This window comes from Hyalella azteca, unplaced genomic scaffold (assembly GCF_000764305.2).
Source record: "Hyalella azteca isolate HAZT.00-mixed unplaced genomic scaffold, Hazt_2.0.2 contig663, whole genome shotgun sequence".
In the NCBI taxonomy this organism is placed as follows: Eukaryota; Metazoa; Arthropoda; class Malacostraca; order Amphipoda; family Hyalellidae; genus Hyalella; species Hyalella azteca.
Window position 1 is genome coordinate 145,630 of NW_025931002.1, and position 25,003 is coordinate 170,632.

A 25,003-nucleotide genomic window follows, 5' to 3' on the forward strand; every position below is an offset into this window, starting at 1 on the left:
AATTTTTAAAATTATAAAGCCTTTAAGTATAATTAAAAAGCAAGGGTTTTCGAAGACCGAACACTTCTCCTGGAAAAAAACACATTTCTTGGAAATATGATATGTGTAAATAATTGTTTCATTTTTAGATAATGGATATGACACTTTAGGGCCTTTCGCACTTTTTTTCTACAAATATTACGGTACATATTCATGTTGTTTTTAACGTAACCTCAATAACTTTGACTGATCCTTCCTTCCCTCGTGCCTCTGGCAGGTGGTCACGGAGCGGGTTGGTGCTGCATGTATGCCATCGTAACTTTCTATACTTTATTTAGTCTATAATCAATTAATTACGATGCATAGTGAAGCATGAATTTTCTGTTCTGATAATAAATCCTGCAATCATCATTTATTTAATCTCCTAAACAAGGGCATCTTGTCAAGCTGTGGTAATTAGTTGGCATTATTGATGATGAATTGGCCGTTGCCCACAAGCTGTAATTTGCGTTCTGAATGGCTTTCTTTTGTCTCCGACGAATGGCCTTTTTGCGGCTGGTGAACGACCTTCTTTTGCCTCTGGCAAATGGCTTTCTTTTGTCTCTGACAAATGGCTTTCTTTTGTCTCAGACATATGGCCTTCTTTGGTCTCTGGCGAATGACCTTCTGTCTCTGGCAAATGGCTTTCTTTCGTCTCTGACTAATGCATGGCCTTCTTTTGACTGGCAAATGGCTTTCTTTTGTCTCTGACAAATAGCCTTCTTTTGTCTCTGGCGAATGGCCATCTTTTGTCTCTGATGAATGACATTCTTTTGTCTCTGGGGAATGTTTTTTTTTTGTCTCTGGCGAATGGCCTTCTTTTTCTATCGCTAATTGCTTACTTTCATCTCTGGCAAATGACCTTCTTCTGTCTCTGACGAATAGCCTTCTTTTGTCTCTGACGAAAGGCTGGTTGGTGGCAGGGTAAAGCAATAAGTCGCTTCAAAGGATCCGGCCTACGAAGCTTGTCCGCAATTTTTAGTTGCCGATCTCAGGGACTCGTATTCATGGAAGTAGGTCATGCAGGCAGCAGTATAGCACAGCCTTAGGCCTTACCTGCTGCTCAGCACCTCTGTTTTTATGCTCTGATGTTTGCTAACGAGTTTTTATTGATTAAATAAGAAAAGATGAGTTGTGAGCTAATGCTCTGGTGTTTATTCATTTGTTGAAGTACACAGCTCCCGGTTAATGGTCAGGAACCTGGCACGAATCCAAAATGAAAAGCACTTAAAGATGAAGAATTTCTACGGTGCTCGCAGTTTCTGGCTTCTCTGAATTGCAAAACACGTTAAGCGGCACAAAGTTAATTATATTTAAAATCTTAACTCGCTGAGCGCCGCAAACTTGGTACCATGCATACGGCTCGCCCGAGGCTGTACGATCAAAAATAGTTAAGAATTCTTGATTCGGTCAGCCAATTACAGACGGATTTCCAGGCTAAACCTACCAATCACAGATGAAAAAGCGGCTGCTATGTGTAAATAGGCCTCTACGTGTACATAGGTCGGAACGTGCACCTTGGTCGCTACTTGTACATATTGGCTGCTACGTGGCTATAGGCCGCTACGTGTACATAGAGTGCTACGGTATATATAATTGGGAGGCTACTTATAAAAGGGCCGCTACGGGTGCATAGGCCGCTATGTGTACTTAGGCCGCTACATGTGCTGAGGCCGCTACGTATGCTTATACGCCGCTAGCATACTTGAGCAAATTGCGTTAGTCCGGCCTCTGGTGCCACAATATTAGCCTCATTGCCACGCACCGATCCATTTTTGCGCGTCCCTCGCTTAAATGTGTATCGCCGTAGCGAAGACTGTTGTTGTATCACTGTGCTTATTACACGTCCGGTATAGCAGGTGTCCCCCATGGAGGTGAACAACCGGGAAACACCTGCGACGGATGAGTTTCACCCGCCTCTCACCGTGCCCTACGGGTCGGGGGGCGCGGGTGTGCGAGGTTACGTTCCCCACGACGGAGGCCCTGCACACAAAACCGTCGACGGCCACTTCAAGATTAAGAGGAGTTCCGACAAGCCTGCCGTGAGTCCCTGGGCCGCCGTGAATGTGTTCCTGTGAAGAAAAGATGGGCTTTTTGCCCATTTTTGCTGCACAGGTGACTGTCTGTGCCATAACTGTCTCTGTGTCATATCCTACATACGTGTCATGGATACTTGCCATCCTTACCTCGACCACTCGCCCTCCACCACCCTCACTCTTACTACCCTCACACCAACTACCCTCACCTCACCTCCCGCATCCCCACTACCCTCACCCCCACTACCCTCACCCGCAGGTCCGTAAGCCGGTCGAGACGCTGTACTTCAGGGACGGGGTGCGTGCGATCGACTACGTGCTCGTGTACCGCGACGGGCAGGACGCAGAGACGCGCCGCTGCAGGAAGCTCTACGAGCAGCGCATTGTGGAGGAGGGTCTAGAGCTCGAGAAGGAGGACAAGTCGGTGGGTGGAGGAGGACAGGTTGTGAGTGGTGGACGGGTGGTGAGAGGACAAATCGGTGAGTGGATGACAGGTTGTGAGTGGAGGACAAGTCGGTGGGTGGAGGACAGGTGGTGAGTGGAGGACAAGTCGGTGGGTGGAGGACAGGTAGTGGGTGGAGGACGGGTGGTGAGTGGACGGGTGGTGAGTGGAGGACAAGTCGGTGGGTGGAGGACAAGGACAGGTGGTGAGTGGAGGAGGACAAGTCGGTGGGTGGAAGGCAGATTTGTCCGTTGAGTTTAGTCAGTTCGTAGCACAAAACTCGCCCCATTAATGCCTTTGTACCAGGGTGGGGCAGAACCGATTAAGCAGTTTAGAGCACTCAGTGCTCGCAGGGAAGGAAGGGGATGGGTTTGCGGGTGGTTTTTACCAGCCCCTCCGGTATTCCCATTTCAGTAGCAACATGGCGTGGTCAGGAGAACATCGTGGCTTTGCTGTGCGCGCATATTTCGAGAACAATCAATCCGTGATTGCAACACAAAGTGCTTTCCAGCGGCGGTTCAATATTCCACGCAATGATACTCTTCCTCAGGCGAACACAATTCGGTCCTGGGTTAGGCAGTTGGAGGACACTGGTAGCACACTAAGAAGAGATACACACGACCGACGCAGGTCCATCAGAACACCAGAAAATGTCGGGAGGGTGAGAGCAGCAGTCATCCACTCGCCAAGACGTTCTGCACGAAGGCATGCCGTTGCTATGGAAATCTCCTCACGTAGTTTGAATAGTATTCTGCATCGGGATTTGCATTTCCATCCCTCAAAATGATGATAGCCCAACAATTGAACGAAGCAGACATTGCCAGCTGCGGAAATCTGTCTGAGAAAATGCTGGAACAGATTGCTTCCGACGCAGCGTTCTTCAGCAGTGATGAGGCGCATTTTCACCTCTGGGACTGTAAATAAACAAAATTTTCGTTACTGGGCTGAAGATAACACACAAATTATCCATCAAAGACCACTAAATTCTCCCAAACTAACGGTCTGGTGTGCCATCTCCCAATTTGGTGTGATAGGCCCATATTTCTTTGAGGAGGATGGAGTAACCGTGACAATGAATTCCGAACGCTATGCTGCAATGTTGCAAAATTTCTTGCAGCCCAGGATGGAAAACATTGTTAAAAATGAAGTATTGGGAAACGTGTATTTCTATATAGCAGGATGGGGCTACAGCTCACACAGCCCGAATGTCACTCAATGTTTTGAAACGCATGTTTCCCGGACGTCTGGTGTCTCTGGGGTGATTTACAGTGGCCTGTGAGGTCACCTGATTTGAGCATTTGCGATTTTTTTCTTTGGGGACATCTAAAAGAGAGGGTGTTCAGAAGTCGCCCTCACACCCTACCACAGCTAAGGGAACAGATTATTGCAGAGGTTATGGCCATACCTCGCCATATGTGTGAACGTGCTGTAGGAAACTTCCGAGAACGACTCCAACAGTGTGTTGCAGCTAACGGCCACCAGGTTCCTGATATTATTTTCAAAACATAAGTATTCTAAATGGTATGTTGTGCTAACCTCGAGGAAAATAAACTTTCTTCTTTATGTACCTCCATTATTCTTTTATTTCACCTCAAACTGCTCAAACGTTCTGCCCCACCCTGTACTTAACTAGCTACCTTTTAACAACACTGGTCAAAATACATTTATTTTGCTCAAGTAGCACAGTATATTTCAGATTGATTTAAATGTTGGTAGGACATTATTATAAATTTTGTCAGCTAGTCTTAAAATTTTTAATCAGATTGCGGCGACTCAAGTGACATTGGCGGTGGCCAGTGCATAGTTCTCGTCAGTGTAGTAATGGACGAGCCTCTGATCCATGGCTTGTTCCATGCTGATATACCCGCAACTTTTCCTCACATTACTGACATTATCGAACTTTTTATCGATTATACAGCGGCTCAAGAAATTATTTGGCTTTGGTTTACCTTCTTAGTCTTTATTTTCGTGTTTCGCTGTCCATACGGACAATTTCACTGCCTCGTTATCTCTGGTGGAAGTAGTTGACTACTTTCAACACGAAAAGTAAGAAAGTTTACGTGAAAGTAGTTGATTACTTTCTGTATAAAAGTGAAAAATTTCATGTGAAAGTAGTTGACTACTTTCGGCAGTAGCACGAGAGATAGCATTGAGTTGAATTGTGCTTAATTAAGATGTCACATCTTCAAACTTGACCTATAATCTCGCGAGCCTGTCGTTCCACGGTGTCGTCAAATGTCAGACGCGTGACCTCCTTTCATCTGCTTTATAAGGTCATCGTTGACCTCACACACGTAACATTCTACGTGACCTCTCATATCTAAAATTCTGCGTGACCTCACATGCATAACAGTCTACTTGACCTCACACACGTAACACGCAACGTGACCTCACATACGTAACAGTTTACGTGATCTCACATACCTGACATTATCCATGACCCTTATGACCTGAGATTATCCATTATCCATGACCGCGACCTCACCTAATGTATCACGTGACCTCACTTGCCTAAGGGTTACGGCATGTGGGTGGTGGGTTACGGCATGTGGGTGGTGGGTTACGGCATGTGGGTGGTGGGTTACGGCTGTGTATGACACCCTGGGTGTGATCTTTTTACCCTTCCGTCTGATCCCCTCGTTGGTTACACTTCTGGTCCCTCTAATTGGTCCCCTCTTATTCCCTCACATATATTCCCTCATGTTTAAACTCTTTTTTTTTCTAATTAACTCTAAACGTGACTTGTCTCTTCTAATTGCTAGCTTAACCTCTGCCTGTAATTGTACCCTCATGCTGGTTAGTAACTCTGAGTGTCTTTTTATACCTCGACTGTCAGTTATGATGAACCTACCGCATTTTATTATACAGCGAGCCTCACTAAAGGACGCATGGCGCTTGAATTTACTCTCTCTTCTGTAAACTACCGTATTATAAATAAAGTGTTAATGCCATGCTCGTTGAATAAAGTGTTGCTGAGATGCTCCTTGAATGAAGTGTTGCTGCGATGCTCCTTGAATGAAGTGTTACTGCGATGCTCCTTTAGTGTGTGGTTCCGACGCGGCTGTGAAACTTGATCGCAAAAATTATTTTTGAGGGCTGTAGTGGTTAGGGTTGTTGTGTTGAGGGTTGTTGTGTTGAGAGTGGCTGTGGTGAGAGCTGTGGCATTGAGAGCTGCTTGGTCTCAATTATTTTTTAGCAAGCATTTGCAGAGCTTATGGTATGGACTTCCTAAATCTAAGAATTCTGGTTTTAGTTGTCAAGGTAGGCCACTCGATCTGTACATCTCTCCTTGTAAACTAAATACCACAATGCAATCTCATCACCAATGATTGTACAGATATTGTGTTGCACATAGACGCAAACTCCACCAAGAGCGTCCATTGACTTATTTTCAATAGCCAAGTTTGTGCAGTTACTGTAAGTGTACATACTACTTACTGTTACTGTACACGTGTACTGCAACAGCCCGGCTTGTACAGTGTCTCCTCTTTTCTTACACGCCATGCTGCACAGAGGCTGCACACTCTTAGTGTACAGTCACAGTCTTGGTAAATTCTATTGTAAATAGCTAATAGGCTCTGCGAATATTTCATGTAAATAATTCTTTTCGAGTTACGAAACTTCCAATTTGTTCCATTATCATGTCACGCCGACTGACCAGCTCTTTAACAATGTAACTTGAAATGTTATATCTCCTCTTTATCCCATTGGCGCATTTTCGGTGGTCGTAATTGACAAACGATCATTCTGGGTTTATGCAGCTCTGGTTTCTACTGGGCTTGAGCTTGTTTGAATAAAAATTATTTGAGGTAATCGTAGGAGATGAATCCCGAGTAAAAAGCTTTACCTTTAATCTAACTCAACTTACGAACGGGTAGGTTTACAGGGAGACGAATTGTCGTCTCGAGTAACCAAACCGGAAGAGCCCAATTGGGTTACGAATTCATGAGTTGCATGAAAATCTAGTAAGACGGATGGGCTCCACTTCATGCTCCTGGTAACCAACCCTAGCTAAAGTCGGTTACGGCTAGGCATCTGCCCAAGAGACGCTACACAAGGCTTAGACTTGTTATTTAGAGTCCGCTTGGCCACCCTTTCGAAATCAGATTCTTGTCAGAATCTTAGATCCGACTTTGGGTTACGGCAGGTCGAGGGGTACACACAGTACAACCTGCAACTCGCACTACGTACCTGTACACGCAGTTGTGGTAAAGAGCTTACAAACGTAAGCTCTTTAGATTATGATAAGAGTACATGAAGCCGATTCTGCTCCCCGAGTCCTAGGCGGCACCTGTTGCAGAGCCGGACTCGCACACAAATTTTATGACGGAAAGTGGGAAGGGAGGTAGGGGGCAGACCCCATGTCTCACCTCCAGTAACCAAACTACCAGGGTATACAGATAACCACTTTAAGTTGGATTGAAGTTCACGTGTTCTGCTGGGCTCCATCCCCCTCAGGTTTCCTTTATTTTAGAACAGCCGAATAATCAATGTGAAATGAAGCATTTACCTAACAACCGAGCATTAGTTCATTGGTTACCAAGGTATTGCTGAAGTTGCCGCAATTGTAAAGTCTTATGCCCACAGGGATATGTGGTGATCAGAGGAGGTCATGTGTGGGTGAGTGCTGCTAAAAGGAACCGGTCCTCATGTTGTTGGTGTCACCTTCCTTCCTCTTTAGTTCGTTACTCGACAGTTTGCAGATAATATCTCTCTGCTGTTGGTGTCAATTGCCTTATTAGTTGATTCGTTATCCATAAAGTCCTTATTTTGCAGTAGGCGACATCTTCTCGCAATTTCAGTTCGTTATCAAGGTAGACTTAATGTTGCTGTTGGTGTTATCTTTCCGCTTCTTTTGTTCCTTATCCAGACTGTCCTTATTTTGTCGTTGGTGTTACTTCGTTACACTGTTTTTACTATCGCTGTTTACTAACTTGTTTTTCTCTTCTTACTATAGTGTTCCCTTAGTATTTAAAGTCTTCCCTTCGCCAGTGTTCACGCTCAGTACGTCTTTCGCTGCGCAAAACCTGTGTGTTTATAGCTGGTATTAACTATAATGTAAAAGACTATCTATACTCGTATACGGTAGGTACCCTTCCTATACAAAGATTTTATATGCTCTTGATGTTAGTTTTTTTGTGGTTAATTTCTCCGATATGGATTTGTTGCTGGCATTGTAATCAAACGTAGGCATTCTGAAAGTTGCACATATAAGCGTACTACACGAAGTTGTTGTAATTCTCTTAGCATTTGTCAGTATGGTAAGGTAGCCATGTCTGTTTAATTATGCCTTCCTTAATATTGGATGTTGGATACTGTTGTAGTGATATACCGAGGGTTTCTACTCGTCAAGCACGTGTGTGTGTTACTCAGGTTACGTCGTAAATGGTATCCCGGTGTAATATTGCTGGAGCTTGAACTGTATCTACAAAGTCTACGGATTTTACTCCCAGTATTGAATTACCTCGTGCTATGTTATGAAGCAAACTTTACTCCCTTATCAACGAGTAACTTGACCGGTGTCAGCGCTACTTCCAACTACAGGCCTGAGAGTTGCCGTTTGTAAACAAAGTGTTAACGTCTCGATGTTCTATGAACCAGACGTTTGTTAACGCTTGACGTTCTAGGTTTCAACGTATTCGTCGGCTCTTCGAAGCCCATGCACTATTTAATCAATTATTTTTTAACACAAGCTTGAAGTATTAGGGTAATTTCACTGAAAATTTGTTTGCAAGTAATTTTCTTATTACGATAAGTGTTGGAAGTTTGTTGCGTGTGTTTGTATTGGACCTGTATTTTAGTTGTTAAAATACGAATATTTATCTTATTTTCCACAATTTATATCCCTTATAAGTTTTGCAAAATGGACATGACCACGTGCAGCCCCACCAAGATTGGGAAGGGTGAAAAGTATACAAACATATATAAATTAATGAGCACCCTTGTGGCTTTTTTAAAACGGGGTCCGAAAAATAATTTTGTGGTCTTTGGCCGGTCTTGATGCTGCTCCAAGTTTCGAAAGAGGGGTGTACGTTCTGGAGCGAGAATAAAATTCCTTCATCCGCAGCACTAGTTCATGCGAGTTATTCGCTTATTAGCATAATTATTAAGGTGCTGCAATGACTGTCATGCATAATATTAATGTTCTCGTACTGAATGAAACAAGAAATGAGGAAGAAGTCTGGCTCACAGAGCGTAGTCGGTTGATTTTGATATTTTCTTAATCTGCAAATGACAAGCGATGCGATGCTATTGTGCACATACTATAGTGAGATTTCACGCATTTGAAATAGTGAGATGTATCACATCACGCACGATTTGCGGCTTTACGAGCATACACAAGGGTTTCCTGCATAACATGCATCATCGCACGCAAGACGTGCATTATCCGTTGCTAGGAACATACCTTACTAAAAATTTTCAATGCTATTATCATATTATTGAAAATTGTTTTCTATATAATGAGACTGCATCTTTTAAGTTTTTGCTCACATCATCACTGTTCACCACACACGTGATTTCGTTCACCACACTAGCATACATTAGCTAAACAGATGAGTAGAAGATAAACGACGAAACGAGCCTATCGATAAAACAGCAAATGTATAGCTGAAATAAGTGCTAAAAATCTTGAAAAAAATATCTGAAACAGTTGCCTAGGAGCTATAAACGTAAGCTGAAGAGCCGAAGTGCAGGCATAAAGAACTAGTGAAAAAAATCTGGTAGATTTGATTAAATAAAGAACAAACTATTTGCTAATTCTAATTAAAAATGTTACATTGACTGAACAACTACAGCCATCCTTTGACAGAAGATTAACTTCAGCTGAAGAGCAAACCATTTATTGTAAAAAAGTTGAAATGAAAAACTTCAGATTGATGGCATACTAAATAACTGCTGTGCCACTGCTCAAACAAAACCTCCAATTGCTATCACAGTAATCAATTCAGCTGAGAAAACAAACCAGAAAAATGCAGATAAATCAGGAGCAAAAATTGTCAAAATGACATAGATGATAGTCTGAAGCTCTGTTAAAGCAGAACCCTCATAAGTTGTCGTAACAACTGCTAAGAGAAATGCAAAGCAATAGCAAAAATGACAAGAACCAAAGCTAAGGAACACTTCTATAAATAGAAGCTCCACAGTGTCAGCCCCCAGAGGGCGCGGGTGTGTCTCGTGCGGCGTGCCAGTGAGCAGACACTCAACAGCGACGTGCTATGAAGCCTGCCGGACTCATCGAGCTGCGACGTATTAATAACGTAGCGGCAGCTGGACTGTAGCGAGCTTATGAATAACCCAAGCATGGTCTAGTTACCATTCTTGACCCAAATCGTGGGGCCTCTTTGTGAGGCACTGAGATCACTATGACATATGATCTTAACCTACCCATTTTGATGTTAACCCTTAACCTACCCATTTTCTTGTTAACCCTCAACCTACCCATTTTCTTAACCTACCCCTACCCTCAATTTTCAATCTACTTCGCAGATTCAACCGATATAGATTCAAGCCGATAAGAGTCGAATTATTATTTTCTTTAATTTCTGCTTTTACGAAAAATTTGGGCAAAATACCACAGGAATAATACATGCCAAGGATAATTTCAACCAATACCGAGTCATTTGAACAAAAAAAGAAGTGTTCAGATTTGCACCTGGCTATCAAATTACACGAGCACCTGATGCCAAATAGTGTCATTACAAATAACCTCATTCAAAGACCTAACCGCATAATATCCGCCTCATTCTCGATTCTGTGCTGAAAGGTACGCTGCACAACCTGGCGTTTTGGCGCAAAGAATAAAGTGTCATCCTCTTACACATGCTTGCCAATGCCACAATATTTCTTAACTGTTCAGCCTATCTGTTCTCACTCATCGTTAGATGAGTGAGAACAAATGAGTGTTTTTACTCATCTGTTTTCTCATACAGATGAGTTCTCACTCATCTGTTATCTCATAACTGTTCAAATTTTCACTCATCCCTTGACTCATCCCCGTTAAAAGGTGTACAATAGGTAAGTTGAAACTATATATGGTTTAGTTACACGAGTTATTCCGATTGGCCTCTGATGTTCGTAATATGCACACATGTTGTTATCTAGACATCATTTTTTAGCTCAATGTAAATTTTACTTCAAGAAAGCTGAAGCACAATCATGTCATTAAATTATTCGTAATCATATTTTACGTCAAATTTCTAATCTTTCGCAGGCTCCTAGTCGAGCACTCGTTTTGCCGTGTGAACGGTATATGTGAACTGAGGTATATGTATGTTCACATATACATACGGTATACGTGAACTGAGGATGTCAAACTCGCGAGAGTTGGACTTCATTATTACTTATCATCAACGTTTGATTGTTGTGTCCACGCCTGTTGACTACTTGAATCCTTGAACCAGCTGGAATTTGAAACAAGGCTTGAAACGTGCTTCCACCAATCGACGATTTATGAAACTTCCAAAAAGGATCTATTAGCTGTCTTTGGATCCGTCAAAAATTCGTCTTTAAAATAAGTACTTAATTCTAGAGGGAAACGAGTTCTCTTGGTCTTTAATTAAACTTGCGCAGAATTTTGTAATGAATTTCAATAGCACATTTAATGGGACACGCACTCTGTCGCGCCGATGCAGTCCCCATATTCCTTACCACGCCAGCCAATTTCTGAGGTGAAAATTCTTGTGAAACGTGTCACTCTTTTTCTGCACAGGCAATGCACATCAGTATAGCTTTCTTATTGTTTAAATGTGGCAAACATGTTCACTTGTTGTTTATGTTGTACATTAAAATAAACATTTTTTCTTAACATTACGTTCTAAGTGTAATACTGAGGCTATTTACTACCCACGACGACCTTGACTTCATCCAGTGAAATCCATGCTGCAAGACATAAAAAATTCAAGAGTCTTTGTGAAAAAGGAAATCATGTGGCATTCAATAATTTTTTTTACTCAGATGAAAAGTTTCCTAATGCATAAGAATTATATTCTCAAATCTAAAACTAGAAATTAATTTGAAAAGCACAAAGGCGTTCCCAGTAGACATCAATGACGCGAGTATAGAGGTGATGTAGACGTATGAGGACCAGTGGAAGTAGTGTCAGGCTTGGGTTCCTGAATAAGATTAGTTTTCTTCGCTTCGCGTTTAGCGAAAAGTGAAACAAACTATCGAATATTGTATCAGATTATGGGTGCAACATACACCGCACTTTGCTTTGTGCGCGACATCAACACCGCATTGTTGAGGGTACAGCATAGACATCGCCTGAGTGGTAGGAAAAAAGCCTGATACGATTGTGAGTGAGATAAAAAAACCTTGCTGAGTTATTAGGATATCATAACGACGCAATTAGTGGAAACGAAGAAGGTATTTGTGCTATCACAATTCATTGACGGTGATTGGGTAATAGTTTTTTTTTTGTTTTCTTCAAACACAATTTTGAAACATTTAAACAAATTTGTCTAGGGTCAAAATTAAATTCCAACCTTGTATTACTGCATCCTGAATCTGTTGTTAGACATTTCTAAATAACTTTAGCCAGCAGTTTATTGAGAATTATTCGGCTGTTTATGAAAACTTATTCGGTGGTTTATTAAGAAGGTAGTCTGTTCAGTTGACTAGCTCCTAGCTCTGTCAATTTGACCTGCCTTCAACACATCCGTAATCCGCGCTCCAATGCCAACTGTCATAGTCAGTTGGAATTCCACATACACGCAGTCAAACAGAGATGTACATCTCGCAAGCAGTTAGATCTGTTTTGCATGGGAATTACAACACGAAAAATTACAATGGATAGGGATTGGGGTAAGTCTCCTAGGCCCCATGACTCAACAAGTGAAGAAGACACGCGCACCACGCACAGCTATATATGGTCTCTTTTTCAATATATTTTGTTAATGTGTTTACGTGGTCACATGGCTCATTATAGGTCATATACACGGAGTTAATGCGTCCTTTGTGTTGCAGGAAGACAATGACAATCCTAAGAAACCAGACTTCTTCTCAAGGCTGGGCATGAAGAATCCCTTCATGTACAACGAGAAGCTCATACCACCTGATCCCAATTTCTTCACCACGAACTACTCGGCGGAAAAAACTGAGCTGTGAGTCGTACCTTTAATAATATTATTTCCCTGCATGGGCTTCATGGTGGAGAAAATTGAGATGTAATTAAGATTTTCCTTCGTTATCTTACTCTCCTGCTATTCCTCTGATCACTTGTGTTCCCAGCCATTTAAACGAGCGAGACCAATATGAAGTAGATATGAAGTAAGCGTAGTTTGATCATCAGTTGACGCAACCTTGCGGCATGAATGATTTCGTGTTTTTTTAAGTAAGCACGTGAACAATGATTATTTTTAAGTTTTTTGTTGCCAGTTGTACTTGTGTTCAGTATCCTACCGTGGACCAAGCCGTACTAACACACTGTACTCAGTCCGACTTGCTTCCTTTACCGAGACGTAGTTGACATCTGTACCAAACCGTTCTAATTCTATGTACTCAGTCGTAATTACCATCTGTATACAACCATATTTATCCTTTGAACCAATTCATTCTCGCCCTCTGTACTCAGTCACACGTATCTTGTGTATGCATCCGTATTTATCGGCTGTACAAAGCCGTACCAACCCTTCCTCTGAACTTACCCCCCCCCCCCAANCAAACCCGTTTCGTATGAATTAGTTGTGGTGTATTCATGCTTGAAACTGTTAGAAAACCGTCTCTCATGAACTGCTTCCTTCTGTCGTAAAAATTGGGGCCTGTTACCCGCTTATACTTGCCGAAGAAAATTCGTTGAGAATTTCTGTTAAGTAAATAGCACACGATGTTTCTGACACTTATTGCCCATTAGCTTGTCTCCGTTCCGTTGTCTGCTAAACTTTCCCATCGATAACAGCATGGATTTAGCTTTTAGCTTCCATCCGCGTGATCAGTAATCCGTGCCGAAACTACGGCCGGGTTCTTGACATTCTATTTCGATTAATTTTCTGGTTTTGAACAGGCTGCGCTAAACGGAACCTCTTTTCCTTTTTATTTTTTTAACTCCCTGGTAGGCAAATATCAGGTACCCAGCTCACTATTCACATTGAAATAATTATATGGAATTGAAGCATTTTCCAAGATTAAATTTTTTAGAATTAGTGGTGTTCTGAACCTCTCATACTTTTTAAATAACATGCACGAGGATATTAAGACTCCAAACGAATAATTTCCAAAAAAATCCGCATTATTTTAGACATGATCACTGTGCTAATCAGCTCCATAGTATTTATTGAAATTTGGGTCGGGGAAGGTATCTCAGTTTCGCTGCACGATATAAGCTCATCGATGACTTAAAACATGTTTTTTGTCACTGTCAACGGTTACTAGTTAGTAACAATGTTGCGTCGATGATGGCTGTCAGTCTCGTTGTCTTATGAAATTCTCGGTACTGTTCAATACTCTCCTATTGACTGCATAAAGTTAATGTCGTCCATCTGATATTGTTGAACCTAAGATGGCTGCGAAGCTGTTGCTCGGCCATTGCCGGGTGTGGGCAGAGGTTATGTGGTGACACAAATGAAACTTCAACGAGCGAGCTGCCGCACGGCTCCTCTCCTCTAGCGTCCTCCGTCTTAAATGAAGACCGGTAATTCGATACGTCATTACCATTCCATCGTCGTCACGGCTGCTGCGCATGCGCAAATTTCTCATATGTGTTTCACTCTGTTCGTTGCAAGATGTTTCTGCGTGTAAAACTATCGCCAGGTTTCAATCACTTATAAATTCGGTAAAATACGTAAATCGAAGTCACAGCACGAAGAGCCATAGATCGGAAAAGATCATTCAAATTTACAAGAGATTAAGAAAACGTCAAATAAATTACCCTTTGAAACTTGTGGCTTCATCTCATTGAGAAATTAACGTTCATTGGCGTTTATTCGCTCGCATATAGTCAAGTTATTCATAATTTTTTTAGCATCTTATGATTGGATTAGAGTCGTTTGGTGTTAACGCGGCCCTAATTTTGAACAATGTAGCAGTCATAAAATCACTCAAAAACTTAACGGTAACATTCTTGAAACCACTTAAAAACCTATCATCTGAAAACCTATCATAATTGGCCTATTATAATCTTTGAGTGCTCCTGTCGCCTGTTGGCCACTGAAACTTAACTGCCTTTCTTCGTCCAGTGATGACGAACATGGACAGGCTCGGCTGGTGCTCTGTTGCGGGCGACATCGAAGTTATTAATCGTAAACCGGGCGAAGTTTTCACGCGCAGAAGTATTTTGTTGAATCGAACTGAGTTTAAATTACACAGCGTCACACGCACATGCTTCTTTTAAATTCCGGCAATTATTCATCTATTGGATATCTGAGCTGTACCAGCGGCAGGTAAATCTTGAAAGCTTCAAGATTTTAGAATGCCTGTGTTTCCTCCAGTCCTCATAACTTTTTTAGGGGATATTCATGTCGATGAATTATGTTTATACCCATTAAAGGAGCATATTTACGTTAATACGTACTAAAAATTCATGCATGATGAACTCGAAGAAAAAAATGGATGAGCACGACAAAGTTGAACTGGTCTAAAACCAAAAGCATTCAACTGAGTATTCTTATTAGGCTTCAATTCTACGACTTTTTTAGTGCCATCGTCCACCCATCCGAAGAACAATTAAAAGTTAAATTTCCAGGAGAATTCAGGAATTTTTTTGACGCTCTTATAATCGAGTGGGTCATTGTCCGAAGAAGCGATCAATTTTTTTTTTCCATTTGCCTCGCAAATTGTGTACGGAAAGGCAAATTAGTTTAAAAAGTCTATCGTGTTTTGGGCAACGAGTCACTTAATTTTCATAAGTGTAAAGCGTCAATTTTTTGAATAGGTAAGTGAAACCTCCGCTGGTCGGGCTAAGAACTTGGTGTCGATCTCATCTAAACAGGCCGCATTGGCACGCTAAGGGCAACCGCACTGGCTTAGCAGGTCATCTGATCACGCTAAGGACAACTGCACTGGCTTGATAGGTCATCTGATCACGCTAAGGACAACTGCACTGGCTTGATAGGTCATCTGATCACGCTAAGGACAACTGCACTGGCTTAGCAGGTCATCTGATCGCGCTAAGGAAAACTGCACTGGCTTAGCAGGTCATCTGATCACGCTAAGGGCAACCGCACTGGCTTAACAGGTCATCTGATCATGCTAAGGGCAACCGCACTGGCTTAACAGGTTATCTAGTTACGATAAAAACAACTGCCCTCGCTCTGCAAGTCAACGTGTCGCGTTATGAGAAGTCACACTTAATAAGCCGGTTTTCTGCGGTCTCTAATAATCACATTAATTAAGTGGGTATTCAAGCTTTGTAGTATTCAAGCTTTGATTAGCTGCCACACTTGCACCACCCTCAGCTCACCGCCCGTATTTCCATACGTGGGATACGGCAATAGAAAAACGTACATCAGGTGTTGCCCTGGAAACCAACGCCCTGGAAGCTTATCACACATTCGGTTCATCAGACCCTCGGTTCATCAGACCCTCGGTTCATCAGACCCTCGGTTCATCAGACTTTCGGTTCATCAAACCCTCGATTGTTTAGACCCACGGTTCATCGGGCCCTCACTCCTTTAGACCCACATTTCAGTAGACCCTCGGTTCATCAGATCCTCGGTTCATCAGACCCTCGATTCATCAGACCCTCGGTTCAGCAGACCCTCGCTCCTTGTGTCGTGTGCTGTCGGCATGCACGACACTAGGGTCTGCGTGCGCTTGTATCATACAATAGCATCTATCGCGCGCACAGTTCCTACGCCTGGTGCTAGCCCCGCATGGGGCAAATTATTTATAGATCCCGCGCGGCGCTAGTTAATTTCATTTCTTTCTCGGTGCTAGTTATTCCTAGTCCCTGCACAGTGTTAGTTATTCCTAGTCCCTGCACAGTGCTAGTTATTCCTAGTCCCTGCACGATGCTAGTTATTTCTCGTTCCTGCACGATGTTAGCTATTCCTAGTTCCTGCACAGTGCTAGTTCTGTCTCTTATACACATCTAGATGTGTATAAGAGACAGATGACATACCTCTCCCGTCTCCTCTGCAGTGAGTACAAACTCAGTCGCTGTAACCTCCCCCAGTAGTTAAAATTCTCCATCTCTCTGATCCTGGAAGTAAAGGTTCGTTGGACTCCTTCCAGTTGCCGTATTGCGCCTAGTGTGAACGGAGTCCAGAGCTGGCAGCAGTATTCAAGGATAGGTATTACAAGGGCTCTGAAGAGTGTGATCATCGGTTCCGCTTCTCTCGTTCTGAACGTCCGCCAGATCCACCCCATCTGTCGTCTACCTTTTGCGGTTATTGCCTGTATGTGATCACCAAAATTGACCTGATTGTTCATCAACACTCCTAGATCGCGAACGAGTCGCTTCTCTTCGATCTCCGAGTTGTCAGATGCCAGGTAGCGGTGATCTATTCCAGCTCTTCCGGTTCCTCTGTACCTCAGAACCTCAAACTTGGTCCCGTTGAACTGCATGTTGTTCACTAAGGCCCAGTCAAATATTGCAGAGAGGTCTTCTTGCAACCTCTCACTGACGCCTGATTGACAGTGGGCACCACCATTCATTGTAGAAAAGGCCAACCATACATTGTAAATCAGATAAACTATGCATTGTAAACCCGATAAACCATACATTGTAAACCCGATAAACCATACATTGTAAACCCGATAAACCATACATTGTAGAGACAGTTAACACGCGCACCGTGCCGTGCAGAGTACAGCATCAGCAGGCTGTTGTCACACGACATCTACCGTGCTGCCTTCATGCTTCACGACGGTCACTACGAGAAAGACGGTCCCGGCCACAAGATGTGCGATCGCAGAGTGAGCTTTTTAATTTTAATATTAATATTAATATAATGCCATTAATTGTGTGTTTACATTGATCCATACCCCAAACATCACCGCTATGGCATCATTTGACAATTTTGGCGGAGATATTTATTCTGCTACCAAACTAAGATATCAGCTAGGTTATTACTATTAATAATTTTAGTATGATATTACATGCTATTTACAGTAGCAAGCTGGCCGCTATACAGTGTATGGTTCTGTAAAGTTATTTAAAGGGCTTAAGGTCGACAGAACTTAAAACCATCGCAAGAACTCTTGAACATGTAAGAAATTCGTTCTTCACTGTTTTCATTCATCAATAAGTATCATGTCATGCACAATGCACGTATTAACACATTTTATTGATAGAAATTCTCCGTCACCACAATGTGTATGGGTTGAACTTGATCGAAGCATCAACTTCGTGAACTGTGTGTTCTGTACATTATGTTTTTAATCTTTGAATATTATTTCATCATAAACTTCATCACTGGATCACCACCTCACTATCTCGTCATCTCCAGTGACACCATTGCTCACTATAATCGATATAGCATCCATATGCCCCGTAATATCATCGCTGTGTTTTCATTTTAACAATTTACGCGGTAATATTTATTCTGCAACCTAACTAAAATCTCAACTATGATATAACTATGGTCCTCGATTTTGCCAAAGCATTTGACAGTGTTCCGCATGAGCGGCTGTTGCGTAAAGTGAAGTCTTTGGGAATTGAGGGAAACGTACTCCAATGGATCAGAGATTTTCCAGTTGGTAGACGACAACGTGTCAGTATTAACGGAACCGTTTCAGACTGGGCATCAGTGCGCAGTGGCGTGCCACAAGGAAGCGTCCTGGGGCCTATTTTGTTCGTTGCTTTTATAGATGATCTGCCAGAAGTAGTGTCCAGCGTGTGCTCCATGTATGCCGACGACACAAAAATTTATAATTCAGTGAAGGATACGTCAAATAAAGCGCAATTGCAAGATGATCTTGACAGTTTAGTTAACTGGGCTGATACGTGGCAGCTGCGGTTTATGCTGACAAGTGTAAAGTACTTCACCTCGAGAAGAACAATGAACAGCAAGATTACAGCATGAGAAGACATGGCTGCAACGAGAGAGTAATGATTGAAAAGTCTAGTGTTGGAAAAGATCTCAGAGTTTATGTCGACAAGGAGCTGAAATTTTCTAAGCATGTTGAAACGCAAGCTAACATATCCAACAAACTTTTTGGACTAATCAGACGCTCATACGAGTTCCTAGATGCAGAAGCGATGAAGCAGTTGTTTGTTGCTGTCGTGCGCCCGAATCTAGAGTTTGGAAACGTTGTGTGGTCACCGAGATTTGAAAAGGACAGAAATTTAATAGAGAATGTTCAAAGACGTGCAGCAAGGATAATTCTAGGCTTGAAGGGCAAGTCCTATGAAGAAAGATTAAAGATTATGAAGCTTCCAAGACTCAGTTATCGACGTCTGCGTGTGGACCTCATCGAAGTATACTCATGGTTTAAGATTTGAAATGCCTAGCACCATATCGAACCCGGTGGAAGTCGAGTAGCTATTTCAAACTATCGTCAGTCATGAAAAGATCCGGTCAAATGACACGATTTTAGATCTTCTAAGAACAAGGCACGAAAAAGAAAAGAATCGGCGACAGGCCACATCAGGCCTACACTTTAGCGGCGACATCACTATGTTATGTTATTACCTACACTATTGCTGCTAATAGTGCCTATTTCAATCGCCTTAACCACTATGTACTGGTAACAGTTGCTGTACCTGGAGTGGGCGAGTATCAGGAGTTGGTACAAGCGGCAACCAATTCACCTGGTACGCAGATACTTCGGTGACAAGATGGGCATGTACTTCGCGTGGCTGGGCTTCTACACGCAGATGCTCATACCGGCCTCCTGCATTGGCTGCGTCACCTTCGTCTGCGGCCTCTTCTTCATGAACTCGGACTACAATAAACCAAGGTCGGGATTCAATGTACACACAATAAACCCGAGTGTGGAAACAATGTGGGTTCAATGCGACCATGTATGCATATAATGCGGGCACAATAGATTCAAGGGAGGATACAATGTGGTCACGACGATTTCAGTTGTGAATGCATAAACCCAGATGTTTAATTTCTAATCACTACTGATCCATCAGCAAAGAGATTTGCGACGACGAACACGTACGCAACCTGACGATGTGTCCAATTTGCGACGAGGTCTGCGGCTTCTACCCCCTTCAGGACTCTTGCTTCACGTCCAAGTTCACCTTCCTCTTCGACAACCCCGTGACGGTGTTCTTCTCCATCGCCATGTCCTTCTGGGGTGAGTGCTCTTCCTCTTTTACAACATCGTGAAGGTTTTCTACTCTATCACCATGCCCTTGAGATGTAAGTTCTCTCCCTTTTTGACAACCCCTTGACGGTGTTCTCCATCGCCATGTCCTTCTGGGGTGAGTGCTCTTCCTCTTCGACAACTTCGTGACGGCGATCTTTTCCATCGCCATGTCCTCCTTGCTGATTGCTATACCTGCCATACTATGATCAAGCTACCGTAACTTTTTGAAGTAACTTTATGCATGTAGTGGGATTGAAGATAAAGAGCGCTTTTCTAATCAGAAATTTTAACCGCAACTATTAAATTCCGGTAACGGAGTTTAGTTGTGATCAGAAACAATATAATATACTTCAATTTTGAAAAATTTCTATAACTGAACACCTGGTTTCTATTTATGTCCTATTTGTAAGTGCACCGAAAAAGAGTGTAAGGTTAATTGTATACTGTATTTCTAAATTTTGTTAGTGCATTTAAAGTTAACTTCTTTGTGGGCACAGCGACGATGTTCCTGGAGCTGTGGAAGCGTCACCAGGCTGTGCTGCAGTGGCAATGGGACACTGGAAATTACGAGGAGGAGGAAGAAGTTCGTCCCGAGTTCCAGGCGCGCGTAAAAACGACGCGCGTCAACCCCATCACAAGGAAGACCGAGCCTTACATCCCCTTCTACAGCAGAGCGTCGCGATACGTCGCTGTCAACTCCATCGTCCTCTTCATGGTCAGTGATGTGGCGTTAAACTACGCGTCAATTATTATCAGCAATCTTCTACAAATGAATGGGTGATATTGTTGAAGTTGTGAAACATTCCCTACTCACAGCACGGGTTGAGAGCGTGAGTAGCACCGATAGGTCCTTTTTGCCGGGCCAGACTGAGTAACGATGACTCATGCAAGGGAAAAAACTGCATCGGTATTTGCACAAATTCTCACTCATTACTGTGAGTGTATCAAGTGACTATCATTGATGCAGGTATCGCTGATGGTGGCAGCCGTGCTGGCCGTGATGGTGTACCGCATGGCGATCTCCATCGTCTTCAGCAAGATGCCGCCATCGCTCCTGCAACGCAACGCCGAACTCTCGGCCGGCATCACGGCCGCCATGTTGAACCTGGCCGTCATCTACTTGTTCAACTTTGTGCGTGTTGTGCTGTTGAACTTATGTTGTGTGTTGTGTGGTGGTGATGTGTTTGTAGATATACAGGAAGGTGGTGATATGTGTGCAGATATACAGGGAAGGTGGTGATGTGTGTGCAGATATACAGGAAGGTGGTGATGTGTGTGCAGATATACAGGAAGGTGGTGATTGTTCTCACCAACATCGAGTGCCCCAGGACAGAGACAGAGTACGAAGATTCCTTCACACTCAAGATATTCGTGTTCCAGTTCATCAACTACTACTCATCACTCATCTACATCGCCTTCTTCAAGGTGACTCGCTCATAAATTTGTATGATGATTTTCTTTATGCTAAAAGGCATATTCGGACGACACAAATTTAATTATTATTCAAGTCATGCGTTGTAATGATGAAACTCGATGCATAACACTCGAATTTGGTTATTCGAATTTTGTATATTTAACTCGTGCGACGGGCGAATTAGGTCACTTGTTGCACTCACTGACCCCAGCAGGCATCTGACGTTGAAATAACGTTGAAATAGCTTGGATTTCTGGCTGAAATGTTGATCAACCGAGATCAAACGTTAAATCAACGCCGAGATGTGACCAACACTCGAAGTGTCGTGTAGATTACTAAAGTATCTTAGAAATTGTAATGTGAGTGCACAGCCTGAATATACTGTAAGTTACAAGCCATGCAAACCATTTTAACACGTCTGACGTCACATGCAAACCACTTTACCACGTCTGACGTCACATGTTAACCATTTTAACACGTCTGACCTCACATGTTAACCATTTTAACACGTGTGACGTGCCCCCAGGGGAGATTCTTCTACTACCCTGGTGACGCACGTGCGCGTGACACGCTGCTCAGTCGCATGCGCAACGACGTGTGCGACCCCACGGGCTGCCTGCCGGAGCTGTGCGTGCAGCTCGTGGTGATCATGATCGGCAAGCAGGTCCTCAACAACTTCGTCGAGATCGGGTGGCCGTGAGTCACAGAAGAGCCGTTAGTTACGAGCCATTGAATCGTCGTCTGCTTTATTGTATAGTGAATGTGATGAGACCACCATATATGTTATACCTGTCGCGGCATGCTCCCTATAAATAATTACGGTTATCAACGATTATTTACCATCCGCCATACGCCGACTTGACAGTGGGGAAGAAAGAAAAGAAGATACAAATTCACCATTTATTCTATCATGCCAGCGTAAAAAAACTGCACATACATGATTGCATCTAAATTATTGCATCAATTTTGTAATTCTAAGAGCATTTAAATGGGCATGGTTTGAACATAATATTCAGAATGTAACAAAGAAATAAAGAGAAATCGAGCACTGCTCTTCAATACGAAATGAGCTCAAAGGATGAGCATTTCACTATCTAATTTAATTCTAGGATTCACACATTGTGCTTTGAAATAAAAAATGAGGATGTTTGAATAAATTCCTGCACATTGGTTCCAAACATAAGCTATACATAGCTTTCTCAAATGCAAATATAAGCATATTACGGACAATGTCTAGTGTACGGAAAGGCGATGACATCCACAACTACCAGCGATTCAAACTGATTTAAGCATATATCTCAGAGCACAAGAAATCAGCTACATGTGATAGGCAACTACGCTGTTAATCTCGGTTATTACCAGCCTCTTTCTGACTTGAGCAAAAAGCTGGCCTCCAGTTAGGTAGTGTTAACACTATCACAACTCGCATGAAATTCCTCCCTAAAGGAACATTGGTTACTCCGTTTGCTTGACGGCTCAGTAAATGCACTAAAAAACAAAACAGACTATTACAGTGACATATTTACGATACCTGCGAAAATAATACATCATGTAAATTTAACGAATTACATTGCAACGCTAATAAATTAGAGCAGGCACAGTACGTTGAAACATTCTTTTTCAAGTCGGTTTTCTCCAGGCATACTTTCGCGGACTTTCCGTGGCATTCTCAAGAGCACCAATCACGCGACGTCAAGGCAGGCGTGCCTTGTTTGAATGCCAATGCGTGGTTTGCCTCCTTTGTCGGGCAAATAATGAGCTCACAGAAAGAAAATTTAATGACCGCTTCTCCGGCAAACTTCCATCATACATCACTCGTAAAAATGAAAAACACGAGCTCCCGTCTTTCATAGCACTAAAATGGGGAAAACAATACAGCGATTTGTATTACTTCAATCAGCCTTCTACTCTATCGACTGAATTAAGAACGGCAACCCTCACTCTGTGGCGGCATTCATTAAGAAGGCGAGCGTCCTTCGCTCCAAACAAAGAACCAACAATATTTGTAATTAATTGTTAATATGTTGTGCTACAGCATTGTGACATTCATGCATTCACTCGATACTAATCACTCTCCTAGTGACAAAATTCATGACATAATAATCAACAGACACAAGAACGTTCTAGAAAAAAGAAAACACGAGCACTTAAGGCTCTGATTGAGAACCGCGAGGCCTCGAACAGGCTCGCATCTTCCCTATGAGTTTCTACACAAATTAGGCTGGACTTACTCCACTCGCAAATGAGATGGCGAGTTATTTATAGTTATTATAGCTATTTATTTATAATCGGTGGACAGGAACAAAAAGTATGTAAACTTTGTATTAAAAGAGTTATGATGAAAGGAAATTATAAGAAACTTTTAATATTAATGTTCATCGAGTCTGCGACTTTTACACTTTTTTCAAGATGTCAACGGGTTGTAATTTTTATTTTCATTGAATGGTATACTCGAAATTTCTTGATCGGCCTCCTTGTTGTAGATATTTTCTACCAAAAAATAGTTATTATCGAGCATGCTGCTACGTGAAGGGAAAATCCTGCATACTAACTGCTCAAATGCAGGCGCTCTGGAAGGTATGATGGGAAAGTGACGTCGTTAATTACTGAGATGTCTGTTCACGACGGGCAGAACGGTGAAGGCGAACTCAATGAGAGGCGAGGAATAATAGGTGGCCAGTGGTCGACCTAGTCCAGTTAATTCTAACCGATCGCTGGCCATTCCTCGGCCACCTGGAAGCCGCCAATTGCCGCGAGAAAGGGGCTCGCTAGGATATCATATTACAAAGAGTACAAGCTCGAGGATAGCGACTGGCCGAGCTTCGGGCAGATCAAGGATTTCACACGATGGTCGCGCATAACTCGCTCTCAGACTTCGCTGCACTCTGACTACCAGCCTTAAAAGGATAACCGTGCGCGGCTGGCGCTAGGCAGCACTGAGCTCACGGTGACGTGCCTGATGGTTACGCTCTACAGCGTTTTCGTACTTCTAGCGATTTTACGTTTACACTTAGTATCCTTAGTATTTGTTTGGGACATAGCAGTCCCAGGCCACGATGGATCGCCGCCTCTGATTATCGTTCATCCGCCCTCATTCTGTCTCTTATACACATCTAGATGTGTATAAGAGACAGGTGTAGGTCTTGGCTGGGTTCCCCTCTCAATTGTTGTCTTGACCACCACTAGTCGATGGTCAGACAGTGTGGTCTCCTCAACACGAATATCAGCAACCTGTTCTTCATTGCTGGTGAAGAATAGATCCAAGATATTATGTTCTCTTGTTACACCAGAACCTGTTGGCTTAGCAAGTGCTCCCTAGCGAATCGAAGTAGTTGTGCTGCCTGGTTTCTGGTTTGATTTCTGCGCCGTTCTGCACAGTCCAAGTTTGGCCATCGTATGTGTGGTTGGTTAAAATCTCCCGCAACCACAATATTTGGGGAAGGTTCACCTAAGTTGGCAACCTCTGTTTCTATTATATCGAGAGTTTCATTGTTCAAGTGAACGTGAAAATACCACAGTATTCAGTGAATGTGATGTTACAATGCATTTTTCAGCGAATACTGAAGTGGAATCAAGGTACAAAGCACTTTTCAGTAACTGGATTTTTTTCTAAAATCCTACGTTTTGACATTACTGCAGAAAAAAGCCTGATATTTTGCGTATTTTTTGTAATTTTGATTTAGAAAAACTGACATATTGAACGTCCGTTGCATACATCACCCCATTGCGTACACGTGCCCGAAACGTGCAGCGTGGTGCGCGTGTGGTGGAACAAGAAGATGGGCCACCACAACGAGGCGAGCGAACTGTACACGCGTTGGGAGCAGGACTATGACCTGACACCCTTCACCCGCCTGTCGCTCTTTGATGAGTACCTCGAGATGGGTGAGTGGT

At 42.8% G+C, this 25,003-nt stretch overlaps 1 protein-coding gene across 1 annotated transcript in view; it reads left to right on the forward strand.

The window, feature by feature from the left end:
* LOC108680164 (anoctamin-4) overlaps window positions 1–25,003 on the forward strand; it is a 47,350-nt gene that overhangs the window by 16,174 nt on the left and 6,173 nt on the right. The window contains exons 4-17 of the mRNA XM_047880635.1: window positions 1,875–2,060; window positions 2,314–2,499; window positions 12,247–12,300; window positions 12,463–12,599; window positions 13,994–14,125; window positions 16,140–16,291; window positions 17,240–17,349; window positions 19,130–19,335; window positions 19,517–19,683; window positions 20,193–20,410; window positions 20,663–20,827; window positions 20,977–21,120; window positions 21,636–21,805; window positions 24,861–24,994. Of these exons, the coding sequence (XP_047736591.1) occupies window positions 1,875–2,060; window positions 2,314–2,499; window positions 12,247–12,300; window positions 12,463–12,599; window positions 13,994–14,125; window positions 16,140–16,291; window positions 17,240–17,349; window positions 19,130–19,335; window positions 19,517–19,683; window positions 20,193–20,410; window positions 20,663–20,827; window positions 20,977–21,120; window positions 21,636–21,805; window positions 24,861–24,994 (2,161 nt within the window). The remainder of the gene's footprint in view (window positions 1–1,874; window positions 2,061–2,313; window positions 2,500–12,246; window positions 12,301–12,462; window positions 12,600–13,993; window positions 14,126–16,139; window positions 16,292–17,239; window positions 17,350–19,129; window positions 19,336–19,516; window positions 19,684–20,192; window positions 20,411–20,662; window positions 20,828–20,976; window positions 21,121–21,635; window positions 21,806–24,860; window positions 24,995–25,003) is intronic.